Source organism: Psammomys obesus, unplaced genomic scaffold (genome assembly GCF_907164565.1).
Source record: "Psammomys obesus unplaced genomic scaffold, mPsaObe1.curated_primary_1811, whole genome shotgun sequence".
Lineage (NCBI taxonomy): Eukaryota > Metazoa > Chordata > Mammalia > Rodentia > Muridae > Psammomys > Psammomys obesus.
This window is the reverse complement of record NW_026591918.1, coordinates 9,317,009-9,342,111: the sequence shown is the minus strand read 5'-3', so window position 1 is coordinate 9,342,111 and position 25,103 is coordinate 9,317,009. Positions and strand designations below refer to the sequence as shown.

The window sequence follows — 25,103 nt, the reverse complement described above, 5'->3', positions numbered from 1 at the left end:
AGAGAGAACTATGGAGGTAATTGAGAGACTGAAAGGCACCATTGTCCTTCACTAACTAAAACTTGAGCTTTCTCAAAAAAGTGAACATTTCAAATGTTTTAACCTAGACTCTATAAATAGTCTGACTTCACTCTGCCCAGGTTGTCTACCTTATCCTTCCTGGCCTCCAGGGACCGGGCAAGTAGTTGCCTAAATAACTTACTACATGAGTTTACTTTTGTCTGAGGTGAGTGCTTGCATGGCATGTACAAGGTCCTGAGTTAGCTCCCTAGCCCTAGAGAATATTTGTAAAATATATCTACTACTCTTTGACTAGTTCCTTATTTTGTTGACTTCATTCCTTCCTTCTGACTCAGCATTCTTGAAAGCTCTTCCATTGGCTCTTGGTTCTGACATCTCTGTTACTGTTGATAGCTACAGCGAATTCAACTACTCTAAAAATTTTAATTGCTACATTTATTTTCTTCATGTTTTATAGTCTCTTGTGTTCAGCACTTCTAAATCTACCATCAACATGTGCAGTGTGTACTTTGGGTTTATTTACAATAATTTTTATACCAATGTATTATAAAGTGTGTAAAGATGAAAAAACTTAGGCTCAGAGGGGTCACAACATTATTTAGAAGGTTTCTTCTGAGTCTGTAAATACTGGAGCTATAACGTAACTACACTTGATCATCCATCCCCTGGACCCTCACACTTAAAAACACAGAATCAGTGTAACTGTTAGAAGTATGAATTCTAGCAATACTTGACTCTGGTTTGTGCACATTAAGTATAAAACTGCAAAAAATTATTAAGGATTATTCAACATACTTTTGTTGTTGTTGTTATCATCTAGGAAATTAGGAATCAGGGTTTGGGGCATAAATCTACAGTGATATATAGGACAGGACCTGATGGCCAGTCGAATATCCAGAGCTATTTCCTTTCTGCTCACAGCATGCTACAAGTAGGAGCTTCTTCTATTTGGTTCATGTTTTAAAACTTACAATGTAATATTTTTATCTTAATGTGTTTGTATTCTGTTGGTACTTTTGTCTGTTCACTTAATTTTTTTAAATTACACATAGTTGGTTTTTAAAAGGTCCTTTTTTAAAGTTTAGGTATAACCAGGAAAGACATGTATATTGTTCGTTTCTTTGTTTTCCTACATCATTTTGTACAATGACCCTATAGTATCAGTGTACAACTATCATTATATTACTTTATGACATTATACATTCATTAGTAAAGAAATGTAATGAAGATTTTAAGTTAATATCCAGTTCATCTTGGAGTAATACTGTGTTTGTTTTTTTAAGTATTTGAGGTTAACACATATTTTAAGGGGGGATTTGATTTTATATTGAATATGCTCTGTATAAAGGTGGCTTTTCTAGCCTAAATATAAAATGCTGTTTATTTTCTTTTTAACAAAAAGAACTGATTCCCTTTTGGATAATTACATCAACTTAAAAGAATTTTGTTTTATAACTTAAGGGTAACTTATTGGCAGAAAATATACAATTAATTTTCCAATCGTTATCCCATTGGGACTCCATCTAACTTTAGGTTTATTTAAAAAAAATAATTCCTATAAAACATTTCAATTATTTTTTTCTTCTTGTTGCAGGAGCTAGAGTTAATGCCAAAGACAGCAAATGGTTGACACCTTTACACAGAGCAGTTGCATCTTGTAGTGAGGTATGACATTTCTCTTAGTAAATGTATATGAAGAAGCACTAAGTAGGCCTGCTTGGGTCCAACTTAAAACTGCATTCTTAACCAAAGGAAAGAAACTACTAAAGTATCTACACTAGTCATTTGACTTTAGAATTTGTACAAACTAAGCTGATTGTTGCATTTCTCCTTTTGTGTGTCAGGGTTTTAGAGAGTCTGAAGTAAACAAAAAGAAACCCTTATATCTGTCCCTCCTTCACAAGAAAGTGTGTTTCTAGCACATAATCGGCTCTGTGTCTTTTCTTTACTGGTTCATGACACCCTATCCCACAAAACCCTTTCCCAAGGTTCATGCTGAGCATCATGTCATCAGCGTATCATGACTGATTTATTTGAACATTGGAGTTAATTTTAGGAATATTACTTTTAAGTGCTTTTTTCTAATGAATGGGGGGTGTCCCCAGGGCATGTTTGCTTGTGTTTCTCTAGTGAATGGGGGGTGTCCCCAGGGCATGTTTGCTTGTGTCTGGACACATGTACACAGGAGTGTCCTTGCATCTCTAAGCACGTGTGTTGACATCAGACGTTTTTCCTAATGATCATCCACTTTATTCATTGAAACAGGGTCTCTTGCCAAACTCAGATTTCATCGACTCAGGCTGGGCCAGCTAGCTTCACCTGGGTATTCCTGTTAATGCCCCCCAAAGTGCTGGGATTACAGGCAGCTGCCACACCTACCCGGCCTTTTTTTTTTTTTTTTTTTTTTTTTAAACAAAATAAGGCTTCTAAGGATCCAAATCTGGTTTGATAAAGCATACTTGTACTTTTTCAAACACTGCCAGTTCTCCAGCCCTTGATGCCCATTTCAGCAGTTTGGAAAGTATTCCCTTAAGGAATATGAGGTTTTTCACATAGAAAAAAGATTCTTTACTGTTTATATCTATAAACAGTAACATTAGGGTAACTGGCAATTGTCCTGGTTGGATATGGTTAGATTGTTTGTGTGTTCACCTGGGCATAAGCTAGTCATCTAAGAAGAAATTTATTTACTTATTTTGAGACAGGCTCTTACTCTGTAACGTAGGCTGACATCAAACCTCTGATTCTCTTGCCTCATCCTCCCAAGTCAGGATTATAGGTGTAACCACCATACCCAGCTTGGTCTGCTCTTTTTTCTTTTTCTTTTTTTTTTTTTTTTTCAATGCATATAGGTGTTTTGCGTGTCTGTGTGCCACAGGTCATGTGCCCATGAATACCAGAAGGGAGTACCAGATCTTCTGGGACTGGAGTTATAGATGATTGTAAGCTGCTGTGGGTCCTGTGAATTGATTCCAGGGCCTTTGCAAGAGCAGCTAGCACTCTCGACTCCTTAGCCGTCCCTCCAGCCCCAGAAGAGAGAATCTCTATTGAGAAATGGCAATATTGAGATTTTGGCCTATAGGCCAGTCTGCCCAGCCCACTGTGGGTCATACACACCTTCGTAGGTGGTCCTGGATTATATAAGAAAGCACATTGAGCAAGTTGGGAAGAACAAGCCAGTAAGTAACACTCCTCCATGGCTCTTCTTCAGTTATTGCCTCCAGGTTCCAGCCTTGATTTCATGCCCTGATTTCCTTTCATAATAAGCTATATGATGAAATAAACTCTTTCCTCACTAAATTGCTTTGGTCATTGCAACACTAACTAAGACAGCATTCTTGAATAGGTCTGTTCATTTTTCTTAACTGGAATGGAATTGTGGGGTCATAGGTCGCTGTGTGTCATAGATTTACTGCCTGACTTCCTCAGCAAGTTAGTAGATTCCTGAGCATCAATTCAGTCTTTTTGTCAATCCTATTAGATACTAGTGCTGTTTCCTATATTTCAGACAGTTCTAATTGCTCTTTATTTCAAAGTCTTAAAAAGTTGTGCACATGCCATAAACAATAGCCTTTCATTATTTATTGTTGTAACCTTGTAACTTTATAGCTATTCACACTTTAATGTTCTCCATGTGCATTGGCTCTAGCAATCTTGAAAAGATTGGCGGTTAGTAAGTGTCCTCTTTCTCCTAGATAGGAACACTAAGGAGCAGTTTTGCAAGACTTGAATAGTATGTTTTGTAAGTGGAGTTCTCTATGCATGCCCAGGAAGAAAAGCTGAGTCATATGGTAGTTCTATTTTTAATGTTTTTAAGGAATCTCCAGGCAAATTTCCATAATGATAGTGTTCATTTTGCACCTCTACCAGCAGTGAAATGTGTTCCTCTTTCTCCAATCCTCCCCAACATTTGTTGACTGACAAGCAGGGCCAGTGAGCTGGGAGCTTGATGGCATGTGCTGGAAGGTGCTTCAGCTGTGTCCTTTGTGGAGGGTGGCACTGTTGGAGCATCAGCCAGCTGCCAGCTCTGACAGGCGAGCCTGAATGAACTCCGCAAGTGTACAGGAAATTCAAAGGGAGCCAGAGTCACACAGTGGCTCGTCTCTTAACACCACTTGCAAACATCACATTTTTCAAAGTCACACAGAATGGTTTTACACAGAATGGTTTTAGTAATGTTTCTAACGTTAGAGTCAGGTTTCTTTTCTTTCAGTTTATTTACATTGATTTTATGTGACTGAGTGTTTTGCCTGTAGAGGCAAGATGAGAGGCCTTTTAGTCCCCTGAAACTGAAGTTACAAATGATTGTATCCTGTCATTGTGGGTGCTCGGAACCAAACCTGGGTCTCAAACTGATCTCTTCAGCCCCTGCTGTTAGATTTCTTCATAGCCAAGCGTAGTTTTAGTTGTATTTCCCTCATGGTTAAAGATATTGAACACTTCTAAAATCAGTTACTGGCCATTTGTGTTTCTCATTTTATTTTTTTAAAGATTGGTTTATTCATGTATTTTATCTATATGAGTACTGGTGTCTTCATGCACATCAAAAGAAGCAATCAGATCCCAGTATAGATGGTTGTGAGCCACTGTGTGATTGCTGGGAATTGAACTCAGGACCTTTGGAAAAAGCAGTCAAGTACTCTTAACCACTGAGCCATCTCTCCAGCCTTTATATATCTGTGAGTTGTTTCCTCTGCTGATAGTTCTGTTGCTGATAGTTAATTTTTCATATAATCTTGTTTGTTGATACTTGAGGCTAGTTCCTGTGTTTATGTTCTATTCAGAAAGTTCTTTTTGAACCTAGTATCTTGAAGAGTGTTATCTGTTTTGTCTCAATGTTTCCAGTTTTAAATTAAGGAATTTGATCCATTTTGAATTTATTTTTCTTAAAAGGTGAATATAATCTGATTTTATTTTTCTGCAGCTAGATATCCAATTTTGGGAGCACCATTTGTTATCTTTTTTTCAAATACGTGCTTTTTTGTCTCCATTGTCAAAATTAAGTGGGCATAGGTTTGTCATTTTATTTTTTGGAGCCTCCTTTCTGCTGACCCTCCAGCGTTTGTGCGTACCAGGCTGTCTCCATCACTGTAGCACTGTGTAGTGTGGTGTGGGTCAGGCGTTACCACACTCCAGCAGCGTTCTTTCTCCTTGGGATTACTTTGGCTATTTTGCTCTTTTATGGTTCTATATGGTTCTTTATTTTTTAAAAATATGTCAGTATGACAATACATTTATTCATCTTTAGGTAATCTGTGAAAATATGACAGATTTTTTTTTTTTTTTTGGTAATACAGCCATACCCAGAATATTAATTCTGCCAGCCCAGGAGTATGGAAGGTCTTTTCATCATCTATTGCCTTCTGTAAATTTCTTTTTCAGTGTCTTGAAGTTTTTATTGTTTAGAGCTCTTCATATTCTTTGATTAGGTATATTCCCAAATATTTAATTTCTAACAGTGATTTTGAATGGGATAGTAATAATTTTTAATTTATCTTTATAATTTATTTCTCTGAAATTGCATTGTATTTTTATATGTTGGTTTTTGTATTCTGCAACTTCACTGTATTTATTAGATTCCAGAGTTGTTGCACACTTTTAAAAACTATTCTATTTATGTTCTTGCATCTCTTTCTCCCTTCTCCACCCCAAGCTCTTCCAACACCCCAATACCAGGTAGAAGAGAGAGGTTAGTGAGGAGAGGGCCATAGTTATCTTAGGCTACTTCCTGCTGGTTAGGGTAGTTGGTTCCTCAGGGCAAGTCTAGTCTTGCTTTCAGGGTATCTCATCCAACTCTATCAACAGCAAGAGGGAGAGCACCAACGGCCTTCTTCTTTCTTAGAGGCCCTCAACCCTCTCCAGGCTCTAGCCTTTATTCCCTTTCAGAGTCCTCAGATTTAAACTATCTGAAGCTGGCCAAAGGCCCGCTCAGAGCCACACCAGGCAAATAATTTGCTATTGTGGACCATCTGAATCAGTCTTATATCCTACACCTGGGATCAAAATAAAAACATTTACATCCAGACATTTCCTCCTTGCTGTTAAAAAAAAAAATGGCTTTACTTTTAATATGAATGAGACTTGCTGTTGCTTTTTTAAAAGGGGATGATCAAGGAACCAAACCTTTTTTTTTTTGGGGGGGGGGGTTGTCAATAGTTTCTTTTGTAACCTGATAACTCTTGGCTACTCTTGTCTGGAATGGTTCCTATTTTTTGCTGTTGGGCCTCGAGCTAGGACTCCAAGCTGTTTTCTAACGGCAAGAAGTTACCTTGTGTGTCTCTCTTGAACATGCATTCACTAGTCAAATGGCCCCTTTTATCATAGCGCCTAAGGCCGGTTCCGGCAGAGAACCCAGTGCTACCAGAAAAGGCTCTTTCTTCTCTGGCGGAATGTACCGTATTTCTCAGATTAATTTACTGGCCATTTTGAGCTCTGAGGCTTTTAGTGGCTTGGTCACATTTCTTTTCAAATGACCAATCTACCACAATTGAAGTACCGAGCATTTTGGTATCTAGGGCTTTGGTGGCTACTGGGAAAATTAATGGTGTAATCTCTTAACCTGAGGCTGCTGCTGTGGCAGCTCAGTTTGCTAAAGATTAACCTTTTTTCTTGAAACAGGCTGTTTCTCTTTAAACCTTTCGCCCTGTACAGCCTTCTGCTCCTCCTGGCTCCTCAGCCTACCCAGAAGCTATGGGAACTTGACACAGAAAATGCTTGGTGCAGGGCAGGGCTGCAATTTTGGGAAAGTCCTGCTCTCAGTTCCCAGGTTTGAACCCTTTTGTACTCCCTTTTCCAGCAGTGCTGTTCACTTCCCAAGCACGAACTCTACCCACAGACTCTGTAGTAGCACAGTCAATTCTGCAATCCTTTCAAAAATGAGAGAATTGAGTGACACTTCTGGTTTTCCTATTTCATCCATTTTGTTTCTCATATCTTTCCATATTTACTCGCAATTTTTCTAATTGTTGAACAGTTCTCCCAACCTTCTTTAAAGTGGAATGCAATAAGACGCTGAAATAAAACCAGAAAATGCCCTCTGGGAGTAAAGTGAGAGAGAAACCATCAGTAGCAGCAGCAGTTCCTTCTACTCACCTCCTAAAACAGTGTATTTGTCTCAGTGCTCTGCTGTCTTTTCTACAGCATTAGCCATTATTCTGAGCCCGACATCTGGAGGCCACTTGATGTTATAAACAAAAATGAAAATCCCAACTGTTCTATTTTACCAATAAAGGCTCAGAAGCCAGATGCTGGGGTGAAAACCTCCTAGCTCAAAGAGGCAGAGAAGCCACCCAGCGAGCTTCCTTCTCAGCTCAGGTCCAGATGGGAAGAACCCAAAAGGCTCACTAGCTCAACTGACAGCCCAGGAGGAAAAGGAAAAGGAAAAAAAACAAAACAAAACAAAACAAAACCCAAAGGCTTGCTAGCTCAAGGCTCAGAAACCCATGAGCTGAGGAGCTGAAGCCAAAGCTGAAAGCTTGAGCTAAAAGCTTTCTTCCTCTCCATGCTGTCTTAAATACCCCTCAACTCAAAGTCCCTCTTTAATCCCTGTCAGCTGGTTTCTTGCTCTGCCCTTTGACCTAGGGTTAACTATTAAATCCTGTGTACAGAAAGCTCTTGGATTAAAAGAGTGTGCTAGGGCTAGGGTGAACCACACCATAACCACCTGTTTATAATAAAAAATTCTTGGATTAAAGGTGTGTGATAGGGCTCAAGTACACCAAACAAGAAACAGGGTTTTACAGTTCACAGTTTTGGGATTCACAATGGGATAAAATATCATGCAAAACAAGAGTTCTCTAGTAAACTGTATAGGGCCTTTTAAGTCAAGGATCATGTATTCTGTAATTAAAAATAGTTTGGCTTTTTCCTTTTTTATTTTTATTTCTCTCCTTTGTGTCTTTTGCTATAGCTAAAACTATGAGTAACAGTACTCATCAAATAAAATCAGGAAGAATGGGCATTCTTATGTCTTCCTGATTTTAGAGGAAATGTTCTCAGTTTGTCTCTATTTAACATAATGTATGTTATAGATTTGGGATAGATTTGTTGTGTATACTCTATTATTTTGAAGTATATTCCATCTATTCCTAAAATCTCCCAAACTTTATCATGAAGGTCTGATGTATTTTGTCAGATGTCTTTTTAGCATCAATCATAATGACTATGTGATTTCTATCATTAAGTTCATTTATATAGTGTATTATATTTATTAATTTATGTATGTGAATGAACCAATGTTGTCTTTCTGGGATTAAGCACACTTGGTCATTGTAATTCTGTGTCTAACAGAAGCCTGGGCCTTGTCAGGCCCAAACTGGAAGGTCAGGGCTACTTCGGTTTCTAAAGCTTGGGGTAAAGGTTCTGCCTCTCTCAGGAACACTGATCTCTGGGCCAAGAAGGGTGGAATGTGGAACTGAGATCGCTGCCAGAAGATTTCCAGTTCAGCCAGAAGTACAGGAGAAAAGACTTCTCTGAAATAAGTGTTACTGCTCCTTTAGCTGAGCTGCCAGCTCCAGGCCATTTGGCAGCAAAGAGCTCATGGCTCTGAAACCAGAGCTAGGTGGCCATGAGGGTCTGGCCTGACTTGAGCAAATTGATGGCTGCTTCAAGATCAGCTGTTAGTGGAGGCTCAGAGCTCCAAAACTAAGAAGCGGTGGTTTGGTTTGGAGAGACAGGGGCTATGCGGTAATCCCAGACTTGAACCTTAGCAGCAGGGTCCAACAGCTCATAATATGGAATCTTAATCCTGAGTTCCATTTGCAAGTATTTTTGCTGAGAATTTTTGCATGTGTGTTCATTAAAGAAACTGGTCAAGTTTATATTTTCATTCTTGTTTTTACCTGGTTTTGGTATCAAAATAATACTAACCTCATAGAATGAAGATCAGAATTCTGTATTTTCTGTTTTGTGGAACAAGTCTAGAGGAATTGATATAAGATCTTCCTTGAAAGTTTGATAGTTTTCAGCAGTTAATCCATCTAGTCCTGGGCTGTTCTTTGATGGGAGGCCTTGGCTATGGCTTCAGTCTCATTACTTAAAATGGATGTTTACATTATTGATCTCTTCTAAGTTTAATATTATTAGGTGATATACATTTAGAAGTTCTATTTCTTCTGGGTTATGCAGCTTTAATTTTAGAGAATAATTTTTCATAATCCTAGTATTTTGCCGGAGTTTGTTTTAATGACACCCTTTTCATCTTGAATTTTGTTAATTTGTATCTTTTCCCTTTTTCTTTGTGTTAGATTGGCTAAGGGTTTGTCAATCTTGCTAAGTTTTTCAAAGAATCAATTTTTTAGTAGATTTTGTGGTTTTGTTATTTTAATATTTACTTCATCAATTTAGTCCCTGATCTTTATAATTTCTTGCCATCCACAGCGATATTTGCGTTCTCATGTTTATTGTTGCTTTATTTACTGTAACAAGGAAATGAAACTAATCTCATTGATAATCATGGATAATTATAATCTGGTACAAATGGGATATTATTCAGCTCTAAATAAAAGTGAAATCACAGTTGGCAGGAAAATTGATCAACTTAGAATATATAATATTATTCGCAGTCACTCACAATTTCAGAAAGAAAAACTGCGTATTTTTTCTTGTGGACTCTGGCCTGTAATTTATATGTGTACATGTATAAAGAAGAACAAGAAAGGGTAAATATTAGGTGATGAGAAAGGATAGAGTGCAGATACAGGACAAGGGTTATGACTGGATATAAAGCTGGTTGTTTTTCTAGTTTTAACTCATGGATTTGGAGGGGGTGGTAGATTAATGCGTGAACATATAACTGATACTAAAGGTAAGGTCCAGTGTAAAGTTTCACAGCTTCAAAGTGACCCATTTCTAACTAGAAGTTCATTGTAATTTATAGACTTTGAGTCTGTCTGATTTATTTGTATGATGTTTTCATTTGCAAGTTCTCTACAATAAAGTTTTAATTATTTTAAAAAGTCATAATATTGAGATTCTGTTCTAGTTCTGCTGTTTTTAATTGTATATGTGGTTTTGTTCTTACCAAACGATTATCACTATAAGAAGATTTTGCTGTTTAATTATGATTATATTGCTGAATGCTAAATTCCTAGATTCCTAGGAATCCTGAAAAATATCTGCTTTAAAGAAATGGTAATGTGACGTTTCCATGTGCTTCTAGGAGGTGAATTTCTTGGAACAGTAATTTTTAAATTGCCTCAATACTGACATTCATGTTAAATAGCACTACAATAAAAAATCTTTTACATACTAATTTAATGAACCAGACATAGTGTTTTTTTTCTCACTTATTAAACTGTAATACATACTTCTTTGAGAGATGAGAGATATGTCTTTTTAAATTTTTGGTTATTTAATATCAAAATAATAAATCTTATTAAAGCTCTTCAATGAATATGCTAATTGTATTTTGATAATAAGAAATTTAAGAAATGAACATTTAATGAAAAACATACATTTCTTTAGGTTCCCCCCCCCCCTTGTATGTTTTCATAGAGAGTGCCGGTTTATCAAGATTTATCTTTTTATGGCTCTAAATACAATCTTTCAATTCAAAATATTTTCTTAAATTCCCATTACTTACAACAGGCTTTTTCAGACTTCTATTTTCTCCATATGTAGACATCTTTATAAGTTTCTAAAGTTATTCACCCCTCTTGTTTGTATTGTAGGAAGCAGTTCAGATACTTTTGAAGCATTCTGCCGATGTTAATGCTCGAGACAAAAATTGGCAGACCCCTTTACACATAGCTGCTGCAAATAAAGCTGTAAAGTGTGCTGAATCTTTGGTACCTCTTCTGAGTAATGTGAACGTATCGGATCGAGCAGGAAGAACTGCATTACATCATGCAGCTTTCAGTGGGCATGGTGAGGTAGGTGCATTCAATTAGAAATTGATTTTCTTCCTCCCAGCCTCTAGTTATTAATGAATTTGCCTTCTTTTAATTCATTCAGTTTGTAGAAAGGCAAACAAAAATATCTATCTTCATTTCTTCTGATATTGCCCTTAGCAAACCTCTCATCTTTTTTCTTTTTCAGTGATACAAGTTTTCCCAAATTAAAAAATTTATTTCATACTTACTACACATACACTAGAATTTCATAATGACCTAGAATAACAAGACTGTCAGCTATAGGATCACACAAGAGATATGTTCTATCATTGTCAAGAAACTGCAATTTCATTGTTCTTTCAGAAGGAAGGATAACAGCAGAGAAAGGCAATGTTTAGAAACTATGCTTTCTTCTAGCTTAAGATAATTCCTTAGTGACAGGACTGTCAAAAGAGAACAGATTAAGAAAATTTGTCATCACAGGGCCGGGGAGATGACTCATTCCATAATGTACTTTCTGTCCAAGCGTAATAACTTGAGTTCAAATCCCCAGCACTCACACAGAGAGCTGGTGTGCACCTGTAAGCCCAGCATAGGAAGGCAGAGACAGCCAGATCTCTGTGACTTGTTGGTTAGCCTGCCTAACCAAATTGGTGAGCTCCAGGTGAGAATACCTGTCTCAGAAACTAGGGCGGAACATGGAGGAGGCCCACTACATGGAGGAGGCCCCCACTACATGGAGGAGGCCCCCACTACATGGAGGAGGCCCACTACCGAGCCTTGCCACACACAGGTGCCGATCACACACAGTGGCTAGTTACCTTCAATCAAGCGTCAGCTAGCTCAGTTGGCCCGCCTGTCTTCTCCTTTTCTCCTGCTTTCTTTGTTTCTTTCTTTTTTGTACTGTTGTCCCTACCCTTCACTTCCCTTTTTAATTTTTTTTCCACTTTGCAGCCTAATTGCAGCCCCCTTCCTCTTCTCCTCCCAATCCCACCCTCATACACCTCCCCTATTCCCCTACCACCTTATCCTCAGAGAAGGGGAGCCCCCCACCATGGGTACCACCCCACCCTGGTACATCAAATTGAAGCAGAACTACTTGCATCTTCTCCCACTGAGACCAGACAAGACAGCCCAGCTAGGAGAAAGTGATTCAGAAGCAGGCAACAGAGTCAGAGACAGCCCTTGCTCTAATTATAAGGGGACCCGCATGAAGAACAAGCTGCTCATTTGCTACATATGTGTAGGGGCCCTAGGTCCAGCCCAAGCATGCTCTTTGATTGGTAGTTCAGTCTCTGTGAACCCCCATGGCCCAGCTTAGTTTATTCTGTAGTTCTTCTTGTGGTGGCCTTGATCCCTCCAGCTCCCTCTACCCTTACCCCCACTCTTCTGTAAGACTCCCTAGCTCTGCCTATTATTTGCCTGTGGGTCTCTGCATGTGTTTCCATCAGCTGCTACATGAAACCTCTCAGATGATAGTTATGCTAGGCTCCTGTGTACAAGCATAGCAGAGTTTCATTAGTAGTGCCAGGTGTGCTCTCTCCCATGGAGTGGGTCTCAAGTTGGGCCAGTCACTGATTGGCCATTTCCTCCATGTTTATTCCTGCACCACTTGTAGGCAGGGCAGATTTTGGTTGAAGGTTTAGTGGATGGGTTGCTGTACCCATCCCTCCATTGCAAGTTCCGCCTGGCTACAGAAGATGGCCTCTCCAGGCTCCCTACCCCAGCCGGGGTCACCGCCATAGACTCCTGGAGGCCTCCCACCATCTTCATCTCAGAGATTCCCCCCCTCCCCCAGTGATTTCTGTTCTCTCTCCCAGCCTTCCCTACACCATTTTTAAATTTAAGGTGAAATATTGCTATGTTCCAGACTCCTGAACTCCAAGCTCTTCTCCTATCTCAGCCTCTTCTAAAGCAGCTGAAACAACATTGCACTCCAGTGTGCCCAGACTCTAGTCCTTCATTTTGCAGACACAAAAGCACAGTTTTAGAATGGCATTCACAAGATTTTGCAGCTGTAAACATAGTGGCCTCATTTTTTTTTTTTCATTGCAGTGCCATGAATCCTTGCATCAACTGTAGCATAGATCACAAAATGGAGAAACAATTATAAATATGTATTATTATTATTATTATTATTATTATTATTAGTTCATTATGAGATAAGTGGACTTTGTAATAATTTGATTTAAATATAGTGGCTCTACCATGAGGGATTAAATTAAATTTCAGACATGGCTAGTATGAGACAGTTACTTTCTAACAACACTTTAGGCTTAAGTAGCAGTACAATTTCTATTTAAGTATTCAAACTTTAAACTGTCGAAATTTGTGTTTACTTAGATGTTCTCAAAATACTAAGTTGCAAAGCTGCATCTTAAAGAGGCTGCAGCTGGACTTCAGTAACACAGTGAACCCCCTCCCACATCATCATAACTATATTGATGAATATAGTTTGAACTGTATGCAGCTTGAACTGCAGCAAGTCAGTACCAGACAAGTTGAATAATCACAAGACATATTCATGAACAATTCTACTCTAAATCTCAATGAAACTATTTACTTTTATTTCAGATGGTCAAACTACTCTTGTCCAGAGGTGCCAATATTAATGCTTTTGATAAGAAAGATAGACGTGCAATCCATTGGGCAGCATATATGGGTATGTGCATTTAAATTTACTTTTGACAGTATATATTTAGGGAAAACGTTTTTTGCATTTATGCATTTTTAAGAAAAGGATAAGTCATACACTATCTGAGATTGCTGCTCAAGAAGAACAAGTAGAAGAGGGTTGCTGCAACAATACACTGGACCTAGCGTATAAAAACTGAAATAATTCTGTTCTTATCAAAGGAGTGACATCTCATACAGTGGCCTAGGATGTTTAACTTAAAATGGGTGTTAATTCTCATATCCATTTTTCTTTTTATTGCATTATTGGCATATAAGTTGTAAAGATGCATTGAGAAGCATCTTATTAAACTGGAAGTATAGCTAAAGTGATACTGCGTTTGCCTTGTATGCACAAGCCCTTGGTTTCAAGCTCCATCACTGAAGAAAAAATAAACCCTATTATTACAAGCTAAGATTGTGGGTGTGTGTTCATGTGTTCACATATGCATGTGTATATACATGTATGCCAAGTCAGCTTCCAGTATCATTCCTCAGGAATTATCTACTTTATTTTCTGAGTCAGGGCCTCTGACTGGGACCTAGAGCTTAATACACTGGCTAGCCAGAAAGCCCCAGAGATCTATGTGTTTCTTAACTCCCCAGCACTGGCATTGACCGTGTTCACTTTTACCTGTAAGGGTACCATTTTGGTCACATGCCCTATTTTGATGACCAAAAGTTGAATATGTGGTGTTTAGTGCCAAAACTATGTGCCTCTTCTTATACAAGGAATTTTTTTCTTGTGTTAATTAAAGGTAAAATAGCCAGAAGGAGTTCTGTTTCATCCTCATGGAGTGTTTCTATCACTCCATGTGAAATTTTATATCCTTAAGTCTTGGAGAGTTTCTGAATAGTCTGTGATAGGTTCTTCATTTAGACAGTGTAGAAACAGTGTATGTGATTTAAAATAACACATTTTGTGTTAAGAAGATATCCACAGTCAGTGGAGTCACTTTCACTACAAAGGAATTTGGTTTGGCCTAATGGACTATTTTCATGAAATGAAGGCCAGAATAATTTTATGGCTTGCTTGAAGTTGAGCATCCCAAGTAATAAAGTGTGTGGACCCTAGTCTGGGCCTAGCATGGCTTGGTTGTCATTGATACACTTGATCACGATTAAAAAGGTAGGTTTTATTTTGCCAATAATAGTACATTCTTGATCTGTGTTGCTATAACAAAATATTCAAGGTTGGGTAATTTATCCTGAACAGAGTTTAATTTCTTTCAAATTTTGGAGTTTTGGAAGTCCACATGACGGTGCTGTCATCTGGCCAGCGCCTTCCTTCCTGCTGTGTCATGTCATGACCTGACAGAAGATATCATAAGGTCAAAGAGAAAGCGAAAGATATTAAATGACCATGAGTTAGAGGAACAAAATCTAGTCAAAGTTAACACTAGATAACATAGTAAATTGTGTTGTTTTTTAGTTATTCTCTCTACCAACATTTGTCAAAAATATTCTGAATTCTTGGATTTTTTTTTAATCTTTTTGTATTACAGCATGAATTATTAGTCATCGTGCATTCTAAAATTAATATATTTAATAGTTTCTATGTGCTGATGTTTTTTTGCTTGTCTCTTTGTTTTGTTTTGTTTTTGAAAATGTATTTTCAGGTCACATCGAAGTAGTGAAATTACTTGTATCTCATGGAGCGGAAGTGACGTGTAAGGATAAGAAGTCTTACACACCTCTTCATGCAGCAGCCTCTAGTGGAATGATCAGTGTAGTCAAGTACCTTCTAGATCTTGGAGTTGATGTAGGTATATAGATTGAGCCGTATAAAATTAATTGTTCTGTGGTTTTGCTATTATATTCTCAGAACTTAGGTTTGAAAGATAGCAGTACATCTTGTACCAAATATCTCTTTAACAGTAGTATCCTTTTTTCAGATCTTTCTGACTCTTTCACTGGCTAGTATACTGATGTGATCAATATATTTGTCTTAGTTAAGATTACTATGCTTTGATGAAACACCATGATCAAAAGCTACTTGGAGAAAGAAGGGTTTGTTTGGCTTATGCTTCCATATCACTGTTCATCACTGAAGGAAGTCAGAACAGGCACCTGAAGGCAGAAGCTGGTGCAGAGGCCATAGAGAAGTGCTGCTTACTCCTTGTAGCTTGCTCAGCTTGTTTTCTATAGCACCCAGAACCACTAGCCCAGGGATGGCACCACCCACAAAGGGCTGGACTGTCCTCCTCAATCATTAGTTAGGGAAATACACTATAGGTTTGTTTATAGCCCAGTCTTATGGAGGCAGTTTCTCAATTGAGGTTCCTTCCTCTCAAATGACTCTAGATTGTGTCAACTTGACATTAAAAATAGCCAGTGTATTTCATAATTAGTCAAAATATGTAGAGTTAAAACCATTCCAAAGATGAGTGATTTGCCCAAAGTTTTTCTTTTCCATCACATTTCATTTCCTGTAGCTCTGTTTCTTCCAGTTCTCTGGGAACCAGCAGATCAAGCAGCTGTGTTATTGTCTGTATTATGTTTAGTTTTCTGAGCCAGTAAGTCTGACTTTATTTTAAATGACTGTAGTATTATGGGATAGTGGCAAAAGCAAGAGGGGAAAGACGTAAGTACTATAAACACTACAGTAATGCCATTCTTTTTACTAGGAAGGGATGCTTCTCTCTTAGTATATATTTGGTTCCTGAATAAGAATGCATGTAGTTCTTATATGCCATGCTTGAAAAACATGTTCTTTATTCCCACTTTTATTATGTTTACTCTTTTGGTTTTGTGGACAGTTGCATTATGTAGCCCAAGTTGGCCTCAAATTTGGAATCCTCCTTCAACTTCCAAGTGCTTGGGTTATAAGTGTATGCTACCATCCCTGCCCTAATGTTACTAACTCTAGAGACATGTGGATCAAACTTACTAGTTCTTCAAAGCAGTAGATAAGGAAAAAGGAGAGTGCAAAGAGAGGAAGACAATAAAGTATGGGTTGTTTTGTTTTGTTTTTTTTTTTTTAAAAAAACAGGGTTTCTCTGTGTAGCCTTGGCTGTCTGGACTCGCTTTATAGACCAAGCTGGCCACAAACTCACAGCAATCTGCCTGCTCCTGTCTCTCAGAGTGCTGTGATTACAGGCATGTACCACCACACCCAGCTAACAAAGTCTTAATTGCAAAAACTGTCAAAAATTATGTGATTCTAGTTAGACAAGACATGACAGGATTATAGAGCTACATAAATTGAGGGCTGTGAGAAACACTTGACTGAAAACAAGAAAGACATTGAAAAATGTAGGAATTGGGAAAAGTTACAAAACACCCAAATATTGTTGAGTGGGACCCTGGAAAGTTCAAGGTGGCTAAAAGTTTCATTTTGCTCAACAGTTTCTGTAGCTCTTTTTCAACCAATTAGCATAATGGCCTTAAAAGGTCTCTGAAATAGATGAATGAGGTACCCTTGTTTCTATTCGCCATTTACAGTAAATTCTCCCTTAGCTCAAAGACTTTTGAAAATACATTGTTTTTATTTTCTTAAAATGATTCTTATGGAAGAATTTAACATTGTATTTGTGAAGCACACTCTCTAAACATATGTAGCCCGTTTAACATAAATTGCCTATTGTTGTTGTTGTTGTTGTAAAACAACCTTAGCATTATCCACCTCATCTTTGTGTTTATCACGTTTTCTATAATTAATAATTTAAAATAGCTTATGGCAGCAGTAGAAGAATGACTTCACATTCACGTTTTTCCCTATAGATGAATGAAGCAAATGCCTATGGAAACACAGCTCTTCACGTAGCCTGTTATAATGGACAAGATGTTGTCGTGAACGAGCTCGTAGACTGTGGTGCTAACGTAAATCAGAAGAACGAGAAAGGATTCACTCCTTTGCACTTTGCTGCTGCGTCAACACATGGAGCACTGTGTTTAGAACTTCTGGTTGGCAATGGGGCTGATGTCAATATGAAGGTATGAAACAAAGTCAGAATCCATGCTTTAAAGTATTTAGTTAATGTCTAAAACAGTATTCATAAAATACCATCCAGAATTATAAAGGATCTACTGGTAAACTGAAGAATGGGAATATGACCTGGCAGTGGTCATGACCAACACACGCCTTTAATCCCAGCACTTTGGAGGCAGAGGCGAGCGAATCTTTGAGTTTGAGGCCAGCAAGCTACACAGTAAAACCCTATCTCTACTGCCAACCCCTCTACCACACCCCCAAAAAGACTATGGTTAAATCTCTAAAATATTATGCCGAAGAATCAGAGGGAGAATTTAATACATTTTCCCTCTATGTAAGATTCTAGAACAGATGGAATTTTGCTTATTTGGAATTCCAGAATTTATAGTTGAGGGAAAATAACAGATGCATTGTTGCCCGTGGGAAGGAAGAAAGGGTCACCTGGGCAAGGGGCATGAGGAGTTCGTATAGGGTAATGGTGCTGCTTTTCGCTTTCACAGGGCTTTGTGTGCTGTAGATAAGCACGTGTGAAAACCGTCCACAGGTGCTTTTGAGATAGGTGTTGAATAATGATACATCCTGATTGTCACATAGTGATGACACCTGTGACTGCCTCTAAAGCATCAAATAATTGTATTGATAATGTGATGAAAAACATGGAGTAAAATGTTAGTGCTAGAATCGAGATGATATGGATAGTCATGCTATAATACTTTTTTGAAATTGTTCTATTCTGAAATTTCTGTTACGGCATTTTTCATGGTGTTAGTATAGAAACATTGTTGGTGTCTTACACATAAAAAATAGTCACTTGGCCTATTTGTGAGGTAAGCATTTTAGAAATATGTTAAAATTCAGAGGCAAAATAAATTTATCTTCACTGTGTAATTCTGTGAGAAACACAGGTAAACAAGATTTCAAGCATTATTATTTTATAGTACATGATTATTTTAGATTGTCAAAAGGTATTTTCACTGTTTGCTCCTGTATTCATCAGTTTGTCATTTAAGCACTTGACAAACCCATGGAAGAAAAACTACAGTCAATCAAATTGAACCGTTTAGGATTAGTAAAAGTCTGTAAGCTTACAAATACTGTTAACAGAGAATCTCAGCCCATTTTGAATGTGGATATAGATGAGCCCTGCCTTGCCTAACTTCAGTGAAAACACTGACCTACTTGGCATGTAAATCAACATTAAGTCCAGTGGGAGTTCATTCTTGTCCCTCTCTCACAGGAGGGGCAGATTTGTTTGTGTCATGCTCAAGCAAGGAAGACCAGAAGTATCATTAAGAGCCTCTGTTGCTGAGCACCATGGTGCACACCTATGATCCCAGCACTCAGGAGGCAGGGGCAGGTGGAGCTCTATTTAGTTCAAGGCCAGCCTGGGCTACAGAGTGATTCCAGGCCAGCCAAGGCTACAGAGAAACCAAAAAAGAGTCTTTATTATGCTTTGGACTAAACTATCTTTTTAAAGTTCTTTTAAATTTTCAATTATCTTATTATTTTATGCATATTGATATTTCACTTGTATATATTTCTAGGGCCCACGGAGGCCAGAAGTAGGAATTAGATCCCCTGGAACTGGAATGGGTGCTGGAAGTCAAACTTATTAACCTCTGAGCCATCTCTCCAGCCTCTTTACTTGAAAACTTACCCAACCTAGAAAAATAACAATATTTTTGTGGTAAAAGGAATTACAGTTTTATCTTAATGGACCTCAGAAGTTTTTTGTTGTTGTTTTTTTTTTTTAATGATACATGTTTATGATAAAATATCTAAAATTAATTAACCTGTATTACCTTGTGTATTTCATGGAAATATCATTAGTTATTGTAAACTTTTCAGCTATATGCTGCTATATTTAAAGGATAAAGATTAGATTTTAAAGAAACCAATTTATACACTAACGTTTAGACATGAATACTTTATGCAAGTTGATGATAATGAGTCACTTGGTTCATATAAGTGTGTTTATAGTTGTCTGTAATATCTTGATTGGTTCTGTTTATCTTCTCTTTTAAAATTTAAATTGGGAATCTGTTCTCCAAGGAATTTAACTTACGAAATGTTCTAAACAGTGGCCCTGTATCCTTAATAATTTATAAAAATTCAGTACTGGATTTTGTACATGACATAAAAAAGGTACAATGTAGTGAATAAGGCAACAGCCTACAATAGATTGATAAAACTTGCCTTAATCTTGTCTAACAATTTGTAATAGTCCTTTAAATTCAGTTGTCTGGATTATATTGGGGCTAAATGCCATTGAAGCATGTTTCTTGTGTTGATGATTTCTGAAATGCCACCTAGCTATAAAATTGTACAAAGATTATTGATAGCTCTAGGTTTCAACCAACAAGAATTCTCTGTGCCTTATTTTTTTGTATTTGTCAAGTCAGTGTTTGTTGACTAAGGAGCCAAGGCCTTAACATTTGTCTAGGAAAACCGTTTTACTGATCATTGATTCCCTCCCTACTAGAGTTTGCTATTCTTCCTACCATTCTCACCCTTTTTTTGTTTCTGCACTCATGTTGTAAATATAGAAATTGAAATGTGAATTTAAATTTATAGTCATTGGCTTTCTAACCATTTGATTTTTTTTTTTCAAGAGCAGTAAACGTAAATGTGCTCTAAAACATAATTATGGTCTAGTTTCTATAACTTTTTGGTTTTTTGAGACCGGGTCACTCCATGTAGTCTTGGCTCTCCTGGATTCGATTTATAGACTAGGCTGGCCTTGAACTCAGAGATACGCCTACCTCTCCCTCCCATATGCTGGGATTACAGGCGTGCACCACCATTCCTGGCTATTCTACACATAACTTTTCTTAACATGAGCCGCATTACATTGGTTGTTTTGGTTGCATATATACACATTCTTTCTTCTACCTGCTATATTACTCCCTAACTTCCTCTTGTCATGTTATGTCCCCTGGTCTCCTTTTCCTTCTCTTTCTCGGATGACTAGTCCTATACTTACACCTTGACACAAGCTAGAGTTATCTGAAAAGAAGAAACTTCACTTAAAATGCCTCCATAAGATCCAGTTGTAAAGCATTTATTATTTATTTTCTTAATTAGGACTGATGAGGGAGGGCCCAGCCTATTGTGTATAGGGCCATCCCTAGGCTGGTGGCCCTGGGTTCTATAAGAAAGCAGGCTGGGCAAGCAATAGAGAGCAAGCAGTAAAACAGCACCCGTCTGTGGCCTCTGTATTAGCTCCTGCCTCCTGCACTTCCTGCCTTGTTTGAGTTCCTGTCCTGACTTCCTTTAGTGATGAACAGTGTAAGCCAAATAAACCCTTTCCTTCCCAAGTTGTTTTTGTCATGGTATTTCATCACAGCAGTAGCAACCCTAATTAAAACAGTTTCTCTCCCTGTTGTAGAGACAGGTTCTCTTGTAGCCCAGACTGGCCTTTAATTTCTCCTATATTGAGGTTGGCCTTGCTTCTATTTCATAAATGCTGGGATTATTTATAGTTGAGTATAGCACAATGCCTGAGTATCTCTATTTTGGGACAGTTTCTTTCTGTATACCCTAGCCTGGCCTCAGACTCAGAGCTCTTCCTGCTTTAGCTTCTTGAGTGCTGAGATTGTGAACAAGACCAGCTGTTCTGTTCTTAATAAATTTTTCAACCGGAAGTGGTGGCACATGCCTTTAATCCCAGTATTCGGGAGGCAGAGGCAGACTGATCTCTATGTTTGAAGCTAGTCTGGTCTACAGAGTGAGCATCAGGACATCCAGTGCTACCTTGTCTCAAAAAAACAAGATAGATAGATAGTAGATAGATAGGTAGAAAGGTAAATAGATAGATAGAAAGAAACTTTGTTGCAAATAAATAAATAAATTGATTGATTGATTGATTTTTTTTTTTTAAACTAGGTAGTAGTACCATATGCCTTTAATCCCAGCACTTGGAAGGCAAAGGCAGGTGGGTCTCTGAGAGAGTTCAAGGCCACCTTAGTCTACATAGTGAGTTCCTGGACAGCCAGCACCATGTACTGAGACCCTGCCTTACAATAAAAAAAAAAGAAAAGAAATAACAGAAAGTAAACAAAATAAAAGAATAAAATTTTCAGCTCATCAAGATGTATCACACTAAAGTTTAAGCATAAAGCTACTATAAAATATGTGGCTTTTGTTATTTTTACTGGGTTTTGGTAACAATTCCCAGAATGTTGGTGATCTCTTTATTTGCTGGCAAGATAGCTGAGCAGATCAAGGGCATTTACCACCAACCCTCACAACCTAAGTTTGATTCCTGGAACCCACATAATAGAAGAAGCTTGTCCCCATGACACATTCACTTACATGGAACAAAAAGAAATAATATATAAATAAATATTTTAAAATTTAACTTCTTCTTGACACTTAACATGATTTTAGATGCTTAAAGACAATCTCCAAATTTTTTCTTCAGTTCAAAGAGAAATAAACATGCTGTCCTACTGGTGTTAAGGCATATTTTTCAAATGGTAACCTTAATCCTCTTCTTTCTTTGTATATTTACCTTCTCTATATATTCCTTCCTTTGTATATATGCCTTCTGTGATCAGTATATAGAAAGTAAAACTACCGTAATGTTCTCTATAAGCTTATAGAAGGCCATTTCTTCCTAGCTAGAAGACAAAATGGAACTCTTTCATCTCAGGCTCTGTCTTCTTGCTTATAAAACAGAAGGAATAGTGTATTTTCATGTAAATCTTGTTATGCTTTCACACTTGTTAAAGTGTGTATTGTACTTGCATGCATGTTGAGATCGGAGGACAACTTGCAGGGTTGTCTGCTGTACGCCTACCATGTATGTCCAGATCAAACTCAAGGCTTAGCAGTGAGCTCTTCTTCCCACTAGGCCATCTCGCTGGCCTGAAGATAATAGTATCTGTCTCAGGGTTGTGAGGATTAAATGACTAACATATTATACCTAAGATCTGTTTACAAGACTTAAAAATGTTAACTGAAGTCATATTTATCAAATTTCACTATATTATGAATCCTGTTTTCATTATACATTCTTATTTGCTTTTCTTTTTGTCTACAAAAATAGCTGTTGGTAAAATTAAACTAAGTTGAAATTAGTGTCAGTGAAAATTTTTGGAAACATGAAATTAGAGTGCTTTTGTTAAATATCTGCTGCTTTTTCTCCTGGTTAAAGGAATAAAATAACAAGTATAGGTATATTATGTAAGTGGTTTACAAAGTTGGTTATATTTAGACTGTGCAACAGACATGTAAAGTGTAGATAATATCCTCATTTTCATTTGAGGAAGAAAAGGTCAAAAATAATATAAATTAAAGAAGCAGCCTGGGCGCGGTAGTGTATCCCTATAATTCCAGCACTTGGGTGGCTGATGTGGTAGGATTACAAGTTCAAAGCCATTCTGGGATATGTAGTGAACTTGAGTTGACATCGTGTGACCCTGTCCCCAAACAAGCTAGCAAGATCGTAGAATCAAATCCTTTGATAACCAGTCATGCCTATATAACATGAAAAGTTTTACAGGATTAGAACAAACTTGGTACATTTGGTAATAAATGTACCGAAGGCATGTTGCAGAGTGCCAAAGGGTTAGGAACACAAAACCGTTTTTTTCCCTTTGTATAGTTTAACTCGCCAAAAGATTTTAGAGATAAAAAAGACATCATTTAACTAGGAAGATAATATTATCAATTGGGCATTGTTTTTCACGTTTGGAATTTCTTCTGAAATATAGAAATGCACAGCCAGTCTGAAGACCTTAAATAGTTGAAGAAAATAGCAACATTGATTACAAATAATTATTGTAAACAAATTAAGACACGGTTTTCAATGACTTACAGTGACTCAAGGTAGGAGGCTCCAGGTTTCATAAAATGAAAGCGTTGGTGCAAGGTGAAAGTTCGAATGCTAAACTTGGGAAGCACATCGTGACTTGGGATTATGGTGCCCTTGGTTGAATCATTTAATGTTCTGTGTTTTAATTTCCTACCTGTAGAGTGGAATGTTAAGGTTACCTTTACAGTGCCACACAGGATTAGTATAAATAGTAAGCATGGAGTTTTTCATGTGTTTTTTATTTGATATACATACTAAAAAATAAATAGCCAGTTCATACTTTGAACAGCTGGATTACCTTCATAAGACTTGCTTCTTGAGTAATATTTATAAAATGTAAAGTATAACTGAGGGATGCATATTCTGGGTATAGCATAGTAGCTGAATAATTTACGTTTTCCATTGTTTCAGAGTAAAGATGGAAAAACCCCACTGCATATGACCGCCCTCCACGGTAGATTCTCCAGATCACAGACCATTATCCAGAGTGGTAAAAAGTATTTCTGTTTGTTTCTTTTATTTCTTCAGTGTAGTTTGTTTGAGGGTTTTTTGTTTGGTTGGTTTTTGTTTTGTTTTGAATTTTTTTTTTTTTTTTTAAATCCACAAAGTGAGTGGCACTGTGGAATTTCCATAGCGGTATATATGCTGTTAAGATTTTATTTTAAATCTCTTGAAAATCGGCACAGGATAAAAATACCACAAATATATGTCATTCAGTCTATATATTCATAGAAATATATGTCATTTCTATTCTTCTGAATTATTAGTTCATTTCTTTGTCTTTTGAGGGAACGAGAAGAGAGGAGTCTTTTGCATAGCCTCAGCTGGCCTTGAATCCAGAGCACTCTTACCACATGCACCATCTTGCCCATGAATTTTACCTTAATTAGTGTTGACCTTTTTCCCCCAGTATTTCTAATTGGAAAGCTACCTTTTTACATGTAATATATATTGATACATGCTTTTTTGCATTTTCATTTTTCCCTCTTTGCATTTTGAACTCTTGGGTTTTTGATTTATTTTCTGTACTTTATTCTCTTGTGTTTGAATTAGTACTAGACAAACTAAACTTTTAAATAAAATAATTTTATGTCTGTTAATGCAAATCTGTTTCTCAGACTGTGTTCCAAAGGACTGTTTGTTAATAGTCCTTAAGATTTCAATTTTATTGAAGATTTGTATTGTCCTTTTTAAGATTTTGTTAATTTTTTATTCTGTGTACATGAATATTTACCTGACTGTATCCTTGTGCACCACATGCATATGATGACCAGAAGAGGTGTCAGAATCCCTAGGATTCGAGTTACAGATTGCTGTGAACTTCAGTGTAGGTGCTGCGAATTGAACCCAGGTCTTTTGGAAGAAGATCCTGTGCCTGCTCTTCAGCCCCTTGTTGGCCCTTTTTTTTTTTTTTTTTTTTTTTTTTTTTTTTTTTTTTTTTTTTTTTTAACAATCTGTGTGTGTGTGGCATATGTGTATGAGAAAGACAGTGGAAGAAAGGAATACAAGTGCTTTAGTGCACATGGCGGGATCAGAGGACAGCCTCAGGCACTAGTCCTCACCCTCTGCCGTGCACACGCCAGACTTAAGATATTAGCTGCAGACTGCTGGTCCACACACTTGCAGGGATTTTTTCATCCCCATCTCCCAACTCATCATCTGAGCATTTGGCCTATCGATGGGTGCTACCATGCCCAATATGACTTAAACATGAACTCTGTTGCTCAGGCTTAATGGCAGGCATTTTGTTCATTGAGCCATTTCCCCAAGAACCTCTTTGTTAGCTTTTTGTTGCTGGAGTTCTGCAAGGGGTTAAAAGAGCTCA

General features: G+C 37.5%; 1 protein-coding gene across 3 annotated transcripts in view; it reads left to right on the top strand.

Moving 5' to 3' along the window:
- Positions 1–25,103, top strand: part of Ankrd28 (ankyrin repeat domain 28) — a 90,938-nt gene that overhangs the window by 31,293 nt on the left and 34,542 nt on the right. For 2 of the 3 annotated variants that reach the window (XM_055612214.1, XM_055612216.1), the window contains 6 exons: positions 1,616–1,686; positions 10,692–10,892; positions 13,428–13,515; positions 15,146–15,288; positions 17,250–17,462; positions 23,690–23,768. In XM_055612214.1, coding sequence (XP_055468189.1) covers positions 1,616–1,686; positions 10,692–10,892; positions 13,428–13,515; positions 15,146–15,288; positions 17,250–17,462; positions 23,690–23,768 — 795 coding nt within the window. The remainder of the gene's footprint in view (positions 1–1,615; positions 1,687–10,691; positions 10,893–13,427; positions 13,516–15,145; positions 15,289–17,249; positions 17,463–23,689; positions 23,769–25,103) is intronic. The other variant, XM_055612215.1, reaches the window with a different exon arrangement.